The sequence below is a fragment of the Charadrius vociferus genome, unplaced genomic scaffold (genome assembly GCF_000708025.1).
Source record: "Charadrius vociferus isolate BGI_N301 unplaced genomic scaffold, ASM70802v2 scaffold62, whole genome shotgun sequence".
NCBI classification, from domain to species: domain Eukaryota; kingdom Metazoa; phylum Chordata; class Aves; order Charadriiformes; family Charadriidae; genus Charadrius; species Charadrius vociferus.
Window position 1 is genome coordinate 1989925 of NW_009647419.1, and position 17714 is coordinate 2007638.

Sequence of the window (17714 nt, forward strand, 5' to 3'; positions counted from 1 at the left end):
AGGTTAGAGGTTTGGGTTTTGGGGTTTTTTTTTAAAAAAAAGGGGGGGGGGCAGGCAGGAGGAGCATCCCAGAAAGCTCTGTGGATTGAAGACCGCACTGGAAGTCTACTATGTCCACCACAAAAAACAAGGGAATTTTATTAAACCCTTTTTTCACTTTGACATGCTGACCTTTTCTGAGAAAACCGCTTCCCCTTGGTTCCTCACACTTAGTATCAGCCTTGGCTTTTGGATCTGCTCAAGACAGCTGCCTTCAGAGAAATCTTGCCATTATTAGATACACTGTGGCAAAAGAGGCGTTTTCAGCTCCCCCCTTCTTACCCCACAAAATTTCTGAGAAGCTGAGTTGCAATGTTTGTGATAGCACAGTTCAATAAATGCTCAGAACAGTTACTTGTCTAGGGAATACAGTCCACTGAGAAATTAAAAATCACAGCAGAATTATGAAGACAGAGACAGGTTGGTGGGTATACCCAGATGGACAAGCAATTTTTCTCCATATCATTAAATCCAGAACCATGAGGGTAAAAGGCTTGAAAAGAAGAGGCCAGCCCCTTCCTAGTCATCACAAATTAGGAAAGCAAGAAGGTGGCTATTACCACATAGATTCCTAAACTATTTAATATTAACAAATTATTCCCTATGCTACACTTCTTCTCCAAGGACCATATGAAAAATGATAACTAGATCAACATTACCAGTTGATCTGAAAAATTTTACTAAGAGACCGCCATAGCAATACTTGCTTCCTTTTTTTAAATTTTTGATTCCTGTGTTTCAAAGACTCACGTTTTTTAGAAGTGCAGCATATGCCAACAAAACTGTGTCAACACTTCCAAATGAAATGTAAGATTTCATACTATACCTATAAACCCCGCTAAATCTTGTTTGGCTATAACACCATTTGCAATACTGGTATTTTGACTGCAGTTTCATTATAAACCATGTTAAGAGGAACTTACATTTCTCCTGGTTCAAAAACATATATGAAAACAGCTGCTAGACTAGGTAGATTGAGCGGGGCGGAAGTGTTGTTTTGTTTTAAAGAAATTAGGTCAGTTCACTAACCACAATCATATAAATTGCGTAACACTACTCTTGTCTCAGCTGTAGGCAGGTTTTAACCAAAACAGTACACTGTAGATGGAAGAACTTACACCTAACAAACCTCTGAAACAAGACTAAAAACAAGGTGTGAAGCTCCAGTTTTAGGCTTCCCCCCCACACACATCACACAGACAGAGAGTACAGATAATTCGTTGTTCTTCTGTTTTTTTATTACCTGGTCTTCAATTGACTTATGATCCGTTTCCTGCAGCCAAGAGCCAAGAAGAACACTATCATCATAATGACAGAGAGACCTTAGGAGTGATGTGGTTGTATTAGCAGAGTTGTCTGTCAAAGTAAATTCTGCTACCAACTCTCGAAGCAGTGCATTAAACGATCCTAAAAGGATGGACATTAAAAAGAATCATTGCTGCTTCTTATCCGAAACATTTCAGCGAGAGCTCAGACATTACAAATCAAAGCATGTACCATTACCTCGATTTTACAGGTAGCAAACAGACAGAAAACTAAACCTGACAAGATCAGAGCTGAGAGCAAGGCTTCAAACAGAACCCCAGGCTCCCAATCCCCAAATCAATCTTCTAAACAACAGGTCAGGCCATCCCTTCCAGGATGACAATGCAGATTTTGCAAAAATTTGCTCATCCACGTGATCATGCAAGTTTTAATGATTTAAAAAAAAAAATAAACAAACACACATAAAAAAAAAATCTGACAGATCATGTGACAGTGCTAGGCAATTTAATAATAATAGCATAAATCTGTCTAATAGATCAAATCAGGTTAAAAAAGAAGACACCACTAGAAACAAAGCCTAAATCTTCATTCTCACATCTACCTTTGCAGTACACTAAGAAATTAGATTCTCTATCTTTTAAGTAACAATGACATAAAACACCTAAATTGGATTTCAGAACATGATCTCTATACGTCTCAATCCTATAAACAGGACTAACTTCTATACTGTAAGTGTTGCTCTAATATTTTGCAATATTCTACTCTGTAGTTATACTGTCAAGATGACATACAGAAGATGAGGAATATAGTACAAGACTCTTAGAGATTCCTAGTATTCTATTTTGAATCTTCTACCTGCTTCAAAGGCAAGCACCAAAAATACATCAAAACGAGTAAGTAGAATTTTTACTTTAATAAAAATTGTTTAAAAATTCATGTACCTTCATATGTCTTTGGAGGTAGTAAAGCCAATATATCGTAAAGTCTTAAACGGACCATAGCTGCACTAGCTTTGAGATGAGCTCCATGGGCTTTAATTACTGACGGAATGCTATAGAAACAAAAGAGAAAAAGAGACAGTCTGAAATATTGCAGTTACTGAAAACAGTATTTTCAGATTTCTTTTCACAAGACATGTCTCTAGCCAAGACAAGAAAACGAGCGTTCAGAGAACTACTCTGAGCAGCATTACGCAAATTTTCAATACATTTTCACAGGTAATTGTACTGAGCAAACTTTGTTTTTTCAAAAACACACACTGCTGTAAATTGGAGACATGTACCTCCTCAGAATAAACTCCTATCTTTAATCGGGGGATGGGGAGAATGGGACAGACATGGACTACACAACACCAAACCACAAAACCCAACCCAAAACTGTGTTTTTTCTTTTATGCTGTAAAACATTTGAAGTCTTTTCATTAGTACATTTCATAGGACAAGAGTTTATTGATTAACATATAGCATACCAGTATCTTAGTTTTCTCACTTGCACAAGGATAAGCAAACTACAAACTCAAAAGCTCACTGAACTGGAAATCTAAAACACAGTTAACACGAGCTACCATGGTAGGCCCTTCAGCACAGGCTATGCAATAATACACTTTTACAAAGCTAATGACCATAAACACAATGCTGATAAAGTTTTTTCAACATGGACAAGCAGTAACAGTGCAGTACTAGGTCAGAATACGAATTAAAACAAATTAGTTCTACTATTTCAGGTCCAGGAAAAGACAAAAGTGAATAAAGAGCAAAAACTGCCTACTTACTGTGACATCATTGTCATGGCACATTCTATTGGTGTCATCAATTTCCTGATCACATCCTCCGTAAGGAGCTCAGGACAGTGAGCAACAAAACTCCTCATAGCTAATAACAAAATAGTTTAAATTAAAATTTTACTGAGACAAACAAATCTAAAGCATAAGCAAGATACAGATCCTAATAGAACATCAAAAAGCAGCAATTGAAAATGTTTATTCAAAGACTGTGTGACATGTTCATAAAACTATATCCAAAACCAGGTCACACTGATGAAAATCTGACACATCTTATTCATTTTCAAAGAAAGCAGTGAAGTTACAAGAGTTCTCCCTATAATACTTGGGATCATGTTTTGGTTTACTGCACACTTGTAATCTCAAAGTTTGAAATTCTTACCGCACAGAGCTCCAGCACGGCCTTCCAGCGTTACTTGCCAGGTAAAAGAATCTCCTCTCGCTTTCTCTGCTTCCAACTCCTTCAGAGAACGTGGAAACACATTTCGCCATAGCAGCAACATCTTAGGCAAATGATACCGAACAACAGAAGGACCTACACACAAAAAAAAAAATACAGCAACAGTAGAATAAAAACTTGCATTTAATTAAGTGTGAACAATCTGCCATGAAGGCTTTTGCTGTTTAAGCTATTTTTATCTTACTTCACTTCTCTTCCTTTTCTCCCTACTTGAACAACAAAAACCAAAGGAAATTCTTTCTCATTTCTAGGTAGAAAGTGTTGCAAATAAGTACTATAGATAAGTCTGTCTGTTGGTATCAATACTAAAAATAGTAAATAGGCAATTCTGTACATTGTCACACAATATGTAACCCCTGCCAACTGTCTTCTTACTATCTTTTTAGTCTGACTTCTAATTTATTTTTGTATTACAATTTTGAAGACAAGCTCTTTAGCCTATCCTAACTTGTTCATAAAATTAGTAGTTTACTTCTCAATTACCAATTATGTAACTAGCTTAACAGCCAAGTTTAAAGACAACTTCTGAAAAAGTTTCAGAAGATCCAGTGCAAGCGCATTAAAAATATATTGGAGAAGGACAACCAAAACAGTGTTACACTGTTAGAAAAACATGACAATAAGCTGGGGAAAAAAAGGGGGACAATTTGGAGAAGCAAGATGAAACATAAAATTATGTTTGCTGAGAGATCAAAATACTGCAGAATGCATCAGAACTTTATCATATTTTCCAGTATAAAAAACTTCAAACAAAAAACCCCACTATTGCTGCAAAATTCAAGAGTATACTTATAAACTCTCAAAATATAGTTTCTGATATTTTTGTGATGGCAGATATGAACATGAGGCTGGCTTTTATAACATTTCTAATCAGTACTGCTACAGATCCAGAGGCACACAAGCAACTTGTTGGAATGCTGATTACATTTTATTTACAGTCCATTTCTTCTACACCACAGTATTAAGGAAGGAAGACTATGGGCAATTTTACCCTTTTCGTAGAATGACTAAAGGCTGGGTTTCTAAAAACAGAGCAGAATTTTCTTTTAGGTATGACACCTTCTACTGTCTTTCAGTTTACATATACACTTCTCCCCAGCATAAACAACACTGCTGAAATAAATGCACTAACACTATTTCCCTTGGTATAAATACTCTTGTGCTAGATACTGGACTGATTATATGTAGAGACCATTTGCCACACCAGATAAGCGGAAATGTTGGACAGGCATTAAAATAAAACAAAAAGCAACTATTTTTACAAACCTAAAGTCATAAGTGCTCCAAGTAAAAGCCACCCAGCTTGAGTCCGCTGCAAGGAGAGTCTGCTGTTTTGTGCAGCAGTTCGTAACAGATCCTCAGCAATACTGACCACCATCTGCACCAATAAAAAAAAGGATTTTAAAAATATAAATTAAGCCACTGCAAGCTACTGCTACACATCCACCCTACAGACTATATATAAAGATGTTCTCAAATAATTTAAATTTACCTTCTATAAAGAATGAAAGCAGATTACATTTAATGCAGATTAGTATTATGCGTATGACAATACAGACTGTAATATTCTCTTCAGCAATTATTCATTAATATGCCAAACAAGAATGTAAATTTGAAAGAGAGAGAGCGAAAAAGCTGGTAAATTTTGCAACTGAAATACTGTAAGCATACGCTCTGGCCATTGCTCTCTTGCTAGGCACAAGTTCCATTTCAGTAATGCTTTAACTTATTACCATGTCATACTTTTTGCAAAGCTATTACTTCTAAACAAAAAAGTATCTGTTAATACACCCACAGATGAAACACTCATTATCTCACCTTTCCTTTGGCATGAGGAATACCTAAGGGACACTGATGCACACCACCTAACAAAGCAGCCATTGCAAAACTGTATCCACTAACAGCTTCAGGGGAGGTCTTCAGATTGTTGAGTCTTTCCGCACATCTATCTAAAAACGGAGTCAACTGAAAAGGCAATGCCACAGCTACACACCGCAAGCACCACGCGGCAGCAAGTCGAGCAGCCATGCTGGGATGAAGAAGAACTGAAGTTACTGTCTCCAACAGACCTACAGAAAAGAGAGTTTACAGTCTTAAAGTTACGATGTGCTTTTTAATATACGTAGACAAGCAGACTGAGTCAGTACTAGACAGGGAACATGAAAGTTAAGAAAGTCACAATAAAAGTACTTGCATTTTATGGCTTTGCTTTTTTCTTTAAGGAAAGACAGAAGTGTAATTAGCATTATACTGCTCCACATCAGGTTTTACCAGCAAAGCTGGAGCTGCCAGAGCCCTATCACCGGCTTCTACTACTTGAACAACTAAGAACAGGCAGTAACCCTATATAAGGGAACAGGCACTGGACGAGATGATTCCTACAATCTGCCCATCTTTTACACAGATTGCCAATAACAGAGCAACGGTAACACTGACTTTTGGTTTTGCTTCACATTGTAGAGAAGAGCTTGCTATAGATGTCACTGACTGCTGTACTCTGCTTTTGACACAATGCTGTCTCCCCTGCACCAAGTTACCATCCTACCACACTTTCCGAACCTCCACGCCTAGCTAATCTCACTTTCTGTGAGCTCTTCAGTCCAATCCCTCTCTACACCAACACCTGCCTTCATCCAGATCTCTAACTTTGCAAACTCCTACTTCAAAGCCCACAAGCCTTATCACTTGCTTTCTCTGTAGCTAGTGAACAATTTCTGCCTGCTTACTTCATAGCAGCCAGCAGAAACAACACTGAGATACAGTGCCCTCTGTTCTTATGGGACACAGCAACCAGAAGGAATAAATATGAGCACAACCTTCCACACCCCATAGCTGCAGGAATATCAGTATGAGAAGAATGTCATATGCATCAAGACAACAATCTACATAACGAAACATATAAAGGCGCTTGCACTTCCACTGGAAAAAATATAGGCATCCACAAACTCAAAAAAACGCAACACTACAGTATAAACATAGATTCAGATGTTAAAACAAACAAGAAGAAAATCCCACACAATATCTTGTCAACTTCAACCAAATAATGAGTTTTTTACAATAGGACTATCCACAGCTTCATCTCAACAAAATACTCTTAACCTCCCCACAGAAATTTGATATCTGAAGGCAATACAGCTTTCCAGGAGCAAATATTTCAGACGTTATATAACAAAACAATGCATTTCCTATAAAACCATTATCAGAAATAAATCAATGCTAAAAATCACAACTTTACAACTTTACTCACCCTAAAATACAGCTTCAGGCAGACTTTGATCAAAATAGTTGCTTAATACTTTGTCAAACTTGAACTAAAATTAGGGTACTAAACACAATGAGCTGGACAAACGTAGCTATGTGGAATACTACAAGGAGTGCCAGCTTCATCAATTTAGTTCTTACACATTAATTTATTATTTAACTAGATTTCATAATATTTCCTATTCATTGCTCAAATGTCTCATTTAATCTACTTAAATGTATTTGCATACCAATAGAGGGTTCTTGAATAAGAGGAGATGCAGTGGCATTCAGACTCTGAACCAGACTACCCAGTTCCTGGAGGGCACACACCATTACATGCTGGCTTGCAGCTACATCAGCTGCTCCCGATTTATTTTCACTGTTAGCATCATTCACTACTGCTTCTGCAGAAAAGAAAACAAAAGCGTCTTGCTTAACTACCATTTGAATCACACCTGAACATATACAGGATAGAAAAGGACAGTTTAGTTTTGACATCAACCCTATATTAAAACAAAACCACAAGTTTGGTCATAGTGTGAACTCACAGAGCAAACACACTCTGAAGAGAAATAGTTTTACAGCTATTGGCCAAACACAATCATCCAAAGACCATGAAAAATAGATGCCCAGCAGTTACTATGGATGGCAGTGCACTGAGAGGTAGGATTAATAGTACAACACAGCAAAACCAAGTATACACGTATACAGCATGTTCATATTGTATCTATACACAGTAACTAAAAATATGAACTTGACATATATAAGTTCTGCATACAAATTTGCATGCATATATATAGAATAAAACAAAAAACCAACCCAGACTTTTAGTAAATAATTAATCACAACCTCTAATCATCTTAAGTTATCCGATTAAGTTCCTAGATCCCACTGTAGGTTCTTTCTCCTACACAATATCCCAGAAGCAGCAACTGTCACTTAAAAGAAAAGGGACTTTAGTATCAGCTTAACGTTTCCATGTCTACTACAGCACAAATTTAGAAAGGCACTCCCCTTATATGAAGGGAAACGATCATTACCAACTAAAAATCCTTCCAATTTATCATCAAATTCATCAGAAATGCTCAAAAAAATGGAACGGTTCTTCCAATCATCCAAATACATAATAGAATTTCCTGCAACCTTGACAAGGTAGCAGGAGGGGGAATTTCTGCAACTGTTTCATCTCAGCAGTTGCATTTCCAATACACTTATTTTCCTGGAAGTAATACTTATTGTAATCAGAATGCCTTTAAGATTCCATACCTACCCTACCAAAAAATAGGTATGAGAAAAACCTGCAAAAGTTTCAAAATCAATTCCATTTCCATATATTAAACATTACTTTAAACTCAAATTAGATGGCAGCAGGAAAGGAGAAGAAAGAGATGCTTAGTAAATGCGTTGTTATGCAATTCCAGTTTACTTTCTCAATCTCCAGCTCCAATTAACTCATTTCAAAAGAAACAAGTGTCAACACAGTTTTGTCAGTCCTCTTAGTGATAACGTATTTTGCAAAGGGGCCACATTTATGTTCTCTAATTCCAGCCTTCAGATTACATCTTTATTTGTCCCCTGTAAAATCCAACTGGGTATTAGTATGGATATTACTGGGGGATACACAAGGATCTATAAGAATCCTGACCTACAGGATCTTCAACACTGGTAGTAAAGAATTCTGCATGGCTTTCAATATAACCTATCCCAAGATAGATTGCGAATGCATGCTTTTTTCCCCACTTCCACACTAAGCAAATGCAATGTCAAAAGCCATCACAGGATAACAAGCCAATTTTACACAATCACTTTCCAAGTAGAACTTACATTTTGGATATCATATTTCAAACAGAAAGCAGCTGAATTATCTTTTACCATAACAACAAAATTACTCCTCACAGTAGGAGCAAGCTGAAAGATGGCTGACCCAGCATAATGACAGTAACTTCCAACTGGTCTCAAATAAAGAAAAATAGTTCTCACCCACTGCCTTCATTTGTTTACCAATGGCTTGACATACATCTTTGGCAGCTGCAATCTGTGCTTTCTCCCCAAGTAAGCTGCCCACAGTTGCTCTCAGGATAAAGGACACACATCTTCGAGAGTAAACTGCCTCCACATGGGTCTGAGTTGCACGAGGATGGGAGACCAGATCAAGTACATGTGACAAAAACGTAGCAAAGTTGCGCTCCAACCACTGACCTCCTAATGTTGTAACAAAGACAACGTAGGCCTGCAAATTCAGAAGTTACATACAAATCCAATTAAAACAGAAAAGAGACTGTATTCAGTCACTGAGGATGAAAGACTACAGTTATACTCATGCATAACACAGTACAGTAGCAATACCAGTTAGTAATAAGCAACCCTAAAGAGGCTAAGAAGGATGAATCAATCCATTAGCCAGGACTTTGCCGTTGAAGCTGTTTCCAGTGCCAAGAGTAGCTCCTATACTGCTACATATACTGGGAAGTGCAAATACTCTTTGGATGACAGCAAGAAAACCCAGTCCATTGCTTTAAATGTGTCTCTCCAAAAATATTAAGAACATAACGTCAGTAACACCAGCAACATGAACGTGTTCTAATTCACAATGAAGACCAGGCATTTTCACCAAGTTCACTTGAAAAAGCTGAGAAAAATAAAAGGGTTTCACAAAACTCCCTATGATCAAAAAATCTAGATTCTGGCAAGTTACTGCAGTATATCAAAATATATGTCACAGTAAAAATGACTGAATTTGAAGAGATGCTGCTGCCACCTTTCTCTATCAGACAATTGGAGCTTCCACATTCAACAGATTTCACCTACTCAAGACATTCATATGGAAAGAAGAGTAGTTTAACAAATCAGGGCTGCAAACTTTACCCAGCAGCTGAAAAGAGAGCCAGCACACACAAAAGGACAATAGCGTGTCCTCTCCAAAAAGAAATAAAAATTTAAATATGGAGCTGAAGTCTTTAAGATACTAAGTTTCCAAATATTTTTGCAAGTTATTCCCACGTAATATACACTGATCAAATAAGATTTCTTTAGCACATATTTTAATCTATTGTTACTGCACATCAATAATAAAAGAAAATAGCTTAGGTGAATGACACCACATGTACATCTCACAAAACAGGTGAGTCAAACTAGACTTGTAAGTTAACTTATAAACAAATAAAGAACAGAAGCCTGTATTTTTCCTACTAAAAGGGTTAGCTATGTATAAACATTACTTGATTATAACAAAAGTAAAAAAATATTACATCTTACGACAAACCTGGGTAACACCAACTCTCACTTCCCTATTGACAGATCCTCCTACTTTTAACATCTCTCCACCACTCTTTAGGAAACCAGATCCTCCTCGCAAAAATCCTGTGGCCATGAGCTCCAAGACCTCCTCCAGAGTGGCTCTCTTCACATTCTGTCGCATCACTTTTGCAAAAAGAGGAGTAATCATTTAATCCCAAAGTTCCAAACAATACAAGCAATAATCTTGAAACCAGACTTATCAATTCAAAACTGTCTTGCAAATATAAATCTAGCCAACATCTCAGATAACAGCTATTTTTCATACTTAAAAAATAAGCTGCTTTTCCCAGGTGATTTTTGATAGTTTGCTCACGTTTTCTTTGTATGACTACAACAGGGATTCTGCACTCTTGACTCGGTTTAGCTTAGAGTTTATAAAACCAAACAATTGACCTACAAGCTTCCATCTACCAGAACAACAATGTATCGTGCAATGCTGTCATGTAATATGGTACTGAAGGGGCAGTTTGTCCACTTAGAAATGGAATCCAGAAGGACTTGTACCTGTTGCTTGCTTTGGTATGAGTGCTGTAGCCATGACTGTCCCCAAAAGCTTTGACACGGCAACTCGCACACCATAGTTTGAGTTTTCCAGAGCTTTAAAGCACAGCGTTGCAACATTCTCTAGTTCAGCTGTCCACATAAACACCGCTTCATTCTGTAATTCCAGCAGACACTGTACGAAAAAAAGACTTGCTGAACACTAATGGAGACCATTCTTATCGAAGTATCAGTGTAATTGTCAGGTTTATTCAGCAAATATTTTAATATGAATATTTTAAGAGTTAATTTCCCCCCACACACGCTCTCCCATTTACCCAATAACTTAGCTGAGTAAACAGACTCATGGAATAGGTTAATACATAAATAAAAAGAGGAAAGCACAACAAAAGAGCAATGTTACCAAAAATCTCTCCCACTGAGGCTCACAGCTAATATATTCTATCTCATATTTGTTTACAAAGTGGGGAAGACAGTATTACAGTACCTCAGTTTACATGAAGTCAGTCCAATGTCTGAGTCTTCAGTGTAAACTAGTAAGTCGTGCTCAAGTAATTACCAAATTTCCTATCATAAACAACAGGTCACAGTTCAACTGCAGGTTGTTGCTGCACTCACAGCACAAGAATTTTTAGAACTGCTGAGAAACACACCCACCTTAGCCACTGCGCATCGTACAGCCATAGATCTGTCTGTCAACAGAGAACGGGCATTCTTATAAATATCACGATGACAAGAAGCTGCTGCTCCTCCAAGTCCATTTAAGACTTTCTGTAAACTCATCAGAATTTCACTGCGGCCCTGAGACTGCGCACACACACACACAAAAAAAACATTTATGCAAAACATGGACATAGTACTTCTATCAAGAACCAGGTGCATAATTCTGTATTTTCCTGGTTCTGTGCAGGAATATTTTTGGACACATTGATCATATAGTTCACCGAAGTCGTATACAACTGATACCTAGCTGGTTTTAGACAGCAGCAAGTACTTTACACAGTTTTACTAAAACTGCCTCAGTTGTCACATAAACTAAGATGAGCCAAGGCAATCCAATAAATTGGCCCTAGACAAGATGCTTCTGTCCTGCCCCACCATTTATCTACTGCAGGCTTGGGAAAAAAGAAAAAATGGTTGATATGAGAGAACAGGAAGCCCAAGTAGACAACAGCTTCCTACTAACCCTACACACAGGCAGGTACTTATAGTTGGAGGGTACCAAAAAAAAAAATTAAAAAAAAAAAAAAAATCAAACAGGTACAATGACACAGCCAAAGAAATGGCTGCCAGGACAAGATCCACACAATCAGTACTCCTTCCAACTTGTCATAGATTTAAAAAAACCAAACAAACAAACAAAAAAACACCCACCAAAAAACCCCACCACCCACACACAAAACCACAAACAGAAAACACAAGAAAACCCAAAACAAAACAAAACACCCAACCCAACAGAGCTATTTGCATCGAATCAGACCCACTGACTGCCTGGGACACATTCTCTCAATATTATGACACATTCTTGTTTTTCAGGGTACAATGTATCCTGCTCACATGCAGAGCAACATCTTTGTTGCGAAACTTAAGTATTTATTATTCATTTTTAAACAGCTGAATCTTTATTCAGGGTACATGAGCAGAAATCCTAACACAGTAGTTAGAAATGGTACATACAACCATTTTGCAATTTTAATTATCGATACCACTATGAAGGTACAACTATAATATTCATATGACAAAACTCTAAACTCTCTGCAGTAAAAATACATGCACATGTTTAACTTGATACTAACTATGTAAGGGATTTGCATTTTTCTAGGTAGAAGGCAAAGAAACCAGGCATTTTGGCAAACGCCTTTGGAGGAAGCAGGTTTCAGCTTAAACAGCATCAAGACCATACATATAAAATAATCTGAAACTTACCTCTGCGCTTTTTAGAGACTTTAAAAGATTATTCACTGTTTCTGGAAAAGAACTACCCAGCATTCTGCCCATTTTTTCATAAAATGCTCCAACACATGCCACAGCAGCCCTATAAAAAAAGACGTTAATCAGTGTACTCTTTTTCGGTATGATCTAAATGAAGACAAATAATTAAATAGAAACATACGTTTTAATCATCATTGATTAATAAAAATCTATTTATTATCCACTAGTCATACTGGCTGTTTAACATTGTCCATTTAAATCATTTTTTAATTTACAAAAGAAGTTAACAGAAAAGTTACTAGCTTCTAAAAACATAAATGTGTTTGGATGGATAATATTACAGGATCTACACACATAGTGAAAAATTCTGGAGAAGAGAATTATATACTGAAATTTCAGCAAGATTAGGGTTCTGTGTTTCAATAAACTGCCTCTTTTCCAAACACCTGCAAGATAACCCCTACCTTTTAATATATCTTGACACATTTTTGTAGATACTGAATGATGGGGTTTTTTTAACCCCACAAACTTAAAATGCATAAATTATTGCAGAACACAAGAAAATTTATAGGCACTGTAAAAATCACTAGATCCATAAACAGTTATGTACATGTCTTCCATGCCCTGCCATTAGACAGTAGGAACATTTTAACACCGTACTGCAGTTAGATACACAAATTGCTCCAGGACAGTCACAGAAGCAGCTTCTGAAAACTTGCACTTTTTCATAACAAAGGAACAAGGCTCTTTTTCAAACCTGAAACTCTTGTGTAAATGACTTTTTAGCAAAGCTATTTGTTACAAACTCATTACAGCCCACGCCTTAACGGGCATGTCTCCTCACAATCCTTCTACACAAACATCAAAAACTGAAGTTTGTAATCATATAGTAAAAAACCTTGTGGACTACCACTTGAGTTAATAGCGTAAGTTCCAGAGCATGTTATAGTACAAAACCCTCCCCACTTACACAAGTCCCTCACAGAGCAGCAACAGCTTCAAATAAAAGGAGGGCAGTTTCTGCCCAAATGGTGACTATTTCAGATTTTATTGTTAAATCCCATTGTTAAGATAATGTCTGAAGGCAAGCACAAACTGGAGTTCACTAGACATTGTGAACAGATGAAGCAGTATGTTTAGGAAAGCGCTAAAAACAGTTTCAGTGGATGCTGTTTGTGGCACTAACCAAATTCCTATCAGCAAGACTGCTCCTATACATAAAGACAAACTGTACCACACATAATGCACAGACACATCTAAGTGTACGGACTCTGTTTGAGAAACTTGTGCAATGTATCACAGTAGGGGAATATAAACAGGTGTGTTTTGAATGGAAAAAAACCCAAACCAAAACAAAACTTGAGCATTTGGTTAAAATTCTCTTGGCACAGATAATGCTCTTGTTTGACAATCTGCAGGTTCCATCTTAAATGGGGTACCTGAGCCCAATCAGCAATAATCCCACCAGTGGAATTTCTTCATTGCATTACTTCATCAACTGTTATCCTCTCCATGACATAAACTTGTGAAGAAACGTAAGATACCCCCTTGCCTAGAGGAAAGCATCTCACTTTACAATAGCAGTGTATGTGTCACCTTTGAGTCCAGCCCTCCACAATCTCAATCCTGCTCTTTTCACTGCTATATATCAAGTATGTGTAAACTTCAGCTAAGCATGCAAAATACAAGTAAACATAACATCCACACATACAGGCAGTTTCTTTGCTTAAAAATCATTCCCCTTTCCCTAATAATATTAGACATACAGTTTTGTAGGCAGGTAGGCTGCAGTATCATCTTTGCTCTTGATGATGTCATTACACTTGTCAAGCGTCTGAAAAACAGTAAACGTGTCTCCAATGCTGTAGAGAGCAGCAAGATTTTTTGCTAGTAGTTTTCGCGTAGGTGGCCCAGGGGAACTGCTGATGAGTCCTGTTAGCTGTTCTACAAGTTTCTTCTGTTTTTCCTTGACATCTGTCTGTTAATGGACCAAAAATTAATAAAAAATAAAAGTAATTTTATTCTGTGTCTTGCCTCCAACACTCAGAAAAACCTACAAGAGATTGAAGTAAATCTCATACCACTCCCACTTGTATGTAATTCAGCAAATTGCTTGTCTCACAGAGATTTGAAGTACATTCAATAGCAGAGAGATGTCAAATGCTCAGAATTAGCTGTTACCCTATTTAATTTTTACTTTTTAAAAATACTTACTAAAAATACAGTAATACCTGCCTAGAACATCTTTTAATCCTCTTTAATATCAAGAATCCCTGCTCTGTGAGGGAAGGTTTTGCCTTCCAAATACTTACAACACTGAAGAACTCAAATCAAGCCACATGTTATATAACAGAGTCATACTGACCACCTACAATTAAACACTTAAAAGCCACAAACTAATAGAGAGGCTCTGCAGGCTGAATCTGAAATCATACAGTTGTCACCTGGCCATTACCTGCCAACTTTCTCTAGACTGAAATTAATACAAATGTTTTAGAAAGAAGGGGAAAACAACATTAAATTACCTTGTTAGCAGCTACCAGCACTTTATCCAAAAATCTTAACCACTCAAAGATAAAGACCGGTCTCTTTGCTTCTGTGATTTGAGCTAACGCTTCCTCGTTCAGCAACAAACTATGAGCCAGCTCCATAACTGGTTAAATTCCAGTTTTATTGTAAATCTGTGTAGCAACTCTAAAATAAAAATAAAAATATTAGTATTCAGTATAGTACAACAGTACAAAGCTTTGAAAATCAAATTAAAATATGACGATGAAATCTATAGATTACAGTATCATTGTTCCAGCCTGCATAGACTTGTCTTAGCTAAGCAGTCTCACATAAAAACTACTTGCGTATTTACAACTGAGTACATCCATTGATGTTTCAGGGAATTGTAAAAACAGCACCTACAGGTGTTAATTGTAAAAACAGCACCTACAGGCAACTTCAGGGTGCTAACTCTTAGCCAAGAAAAATATACTGACATCCCTGTTTAAAGAGAAAAAGAAACCACATAAAAGAGATAAAGGAGTCATCTCACTATCTCCTCTTACATAAAACAGTGTAAGTATTGTACCTAATCAAGACTCTTCACCACAGTCCCAAAGCCTGGGCATGAACCTGGCCATGAACCTGGCCATCTTCTCAACATCTTCAACAGACAAGGTGAGAAGGAAATGTGCCTACCACAAGTAAGATTTTCCACCTACCACAAATTTGAGCGAAGCAGGAACAGCAATAGCATTTGGCATCACTGACCTAAGACTTCCCGGATCCCGCTGGCCTTGCTCTAAGCCCTCTGAAACCCAGCAAGCTTTATGTATGACAGGCTGGAATACAAGCAGCAGCCAAATGACTGCAAGTCTTCCCAACAGCCAAAATACTACAGATCAAACACCCGAGATCCTGCTCAAACAGTGAATGGGTGGTAGCAACAAAGCACTACCGAAAGCACACTATCCTTGTAGGCAAACACTCTGCAGACAACTTAACCTTAGCAAACCACATTTAAACAAAGTGTAACTGTTTAATGCAGAACAGCTAGAAAAAACCCAAAACTTATCTAAAAATCACAAAATAAAGCCAACCATCTTCAGCAAAAAGAAAACCAGAAAGAAAAAAAAAAAAGACAACCCCAAAACCTGAATGCAGTGATGCTGAAACTAGGATCTCGGGCAAAACAGAAAAAGCAAAGCAGCTAAGGAGTATTATGCAAGACACTTCTTTCGACAGCTGTACTGTTCCACTTATGCTCTCAAGTGCTCCAAGCTGTTTCCTCATTCGTGGTCAAACCCAACACATTCTTTATGTCAAATGAAGTGATTTAAATTAAATATTTATTTTTTTTAAAACAGTCCCCAGATTACACAGTAGTAAAGGGTGGCATATTAATATTACAACTATAGTTGGTAGTTTGGTTCTAAATTTACCTTAATGATTCGGTGCTGATGAAACTAAAGCACCACAGTGTCTGTAATACTGTTTGTTCCCTGCTCTTTGTAATCTGAATTATAGTCTTTTTCACTGCATACAAGTCCAACGACAGACCAGCAAAGGTGGAAGAGCCACATATGGAAGCACATACAGCCCCCCCCCCCCCAACACCCCCAAAGACATTTTTTTTTTTTTTTAAGTCATAAAGAAAGGATGTATTGCCTGTCAATATAGCACAGGCTCATTCCTTCAGAACACCTTTACATGAGAGCAGAGAGAAATGCAATGAATAACAGCACCATGATTCTTTGGATAGCCTCCCAGATATCTACACTGCTCATCACACCTGCACAGCACAGGAGTACTGTATGACAACACAGTTCATTACTCCTGTTCCTCTGCAGATAAAGGTTTTAGTTTTCCCCTGGCCTTTAGAGCTGTGAACTCCTTATATGCCTTCCACACGCTCCCTAACCTCTTCATCTAAATTTAGGAAACACAAGCTCTGAGCTACCAAATCTGCACATACATTCATCTGTGCCACTGAAGCACAAGGGATTGCACACAAGAACAATTACACAAATATTCAACTAACTGAAGACCCAGAGTCAAACATACAACTATGCAGGTAGGCAACCCAAAGCTCACCCACATTGGCCAAAATTTTGCTCCAAAATTCAGCAAAAAACACCTACCAAGTTGTACTGATCCTGGCGAGGGCTGGGTCTTACTGTGCAAGTTACAAGCAATAAATACACCGTTATCTCCCACAGGATGCAGAGCAAATGCCTATCAAAGTCAAATAGGATCCAGTAAGTTTCACCGAAGCATTACAGAGATTATAAAACGTTCAGATGTACTAGAGTTCCTTTCTATTCTCCAGCTGTTTTTCTGTACCATAAATCCACTATTCAGATCTCTATCACACACGCACTTCAGCAGAGAAAGCTGAAAAACGAGCAAGTTTAGGGGAAGTGACATCCTCCCGAAGAGCTGCCTCAGGTGAAAAGGCTTTTGTTGCCTGGGTCCTCGTACCTGCATCGGTTACGTTAATAAGCTACAGCACCTCTCCCAGTGCCCCTTGCCTGGTTCAAAGAGCCCCTCAAGAAGCAATGCCTCAAGACCGCAGCACAGCGCTCCCTAGACACTCATTCCTCAGGAAAGGGAGAATGCCAAAAACCCAGCCAGAAGAGAGCTGCCTTCCACACACACCCCACCACCATCCCCACACCCCCGCGCAGGCACCGGCCGCCGCCTCTC

At 37.8% G+C, this 17714-nt stretch overlaps 1 protein-coding gene across 1 annotated transcript in view; it reads right to left on the reverse strand.

Moving 5' to 3' along the window:
* The window catches only part of HEATR5B (HEAT repeat containing 5B), a 56456-nt gene extending 41287 nt beyond the window's left edge, over positions 1 to 15169 (reverse strand). The window contains exons 1-14 of the mRNA XM_009880392.1: positions 15044 to 15169; positions 14285 to 14496; positions 12513 to 12621; positions 11244 to 11393; positions 10590 to 10761; positions 10051 to 10208; positions 8769 to 9018; positions 7037 to 7192; positions 5364 to 5614; positions 4812 to 4923; positions 3468 to 3620; positions 3077 to 3176; positions 2247 to 2356; positions 1283 to 1446 (exon numbers count right to left, since the gene is read on the reverse strand). Coding sequence (XP_009878694.1) covers positions 1283 to 1446; positions 2247 to 2356; positions 3077 to 3176; positions 3468 to 3620; positions 4812 to 4923; positions 5364 to 5614; positions 7037 to 7192; positions 8769 to 9018; positions 10051 to 10208; positions 10590 to 10761; positions 11244 to 11393; positions 12513 to 12621; positions 14285 to 14496; positions 15044 to 15169 — 2223 coding nt within the window. The remainder of the gene's footprint in view (positions 1 to 1282; positions 1447 to 2246; positions 2357 to 3076; positions 3177 to 3467; positions 3621 to 4811; positions 4924 to 5363; positions 5615 to 7036; positions 7193 to 8768; positions 9019 to 10050; positions 10209 to 10589; positions 10762 to 11243; positions 11394 to 12512; positions 12622 to 14284; positions 14497 to 15043) is intronic.
* Positions 15170 to 17714: the final 2545 nt, after the last annotated feature.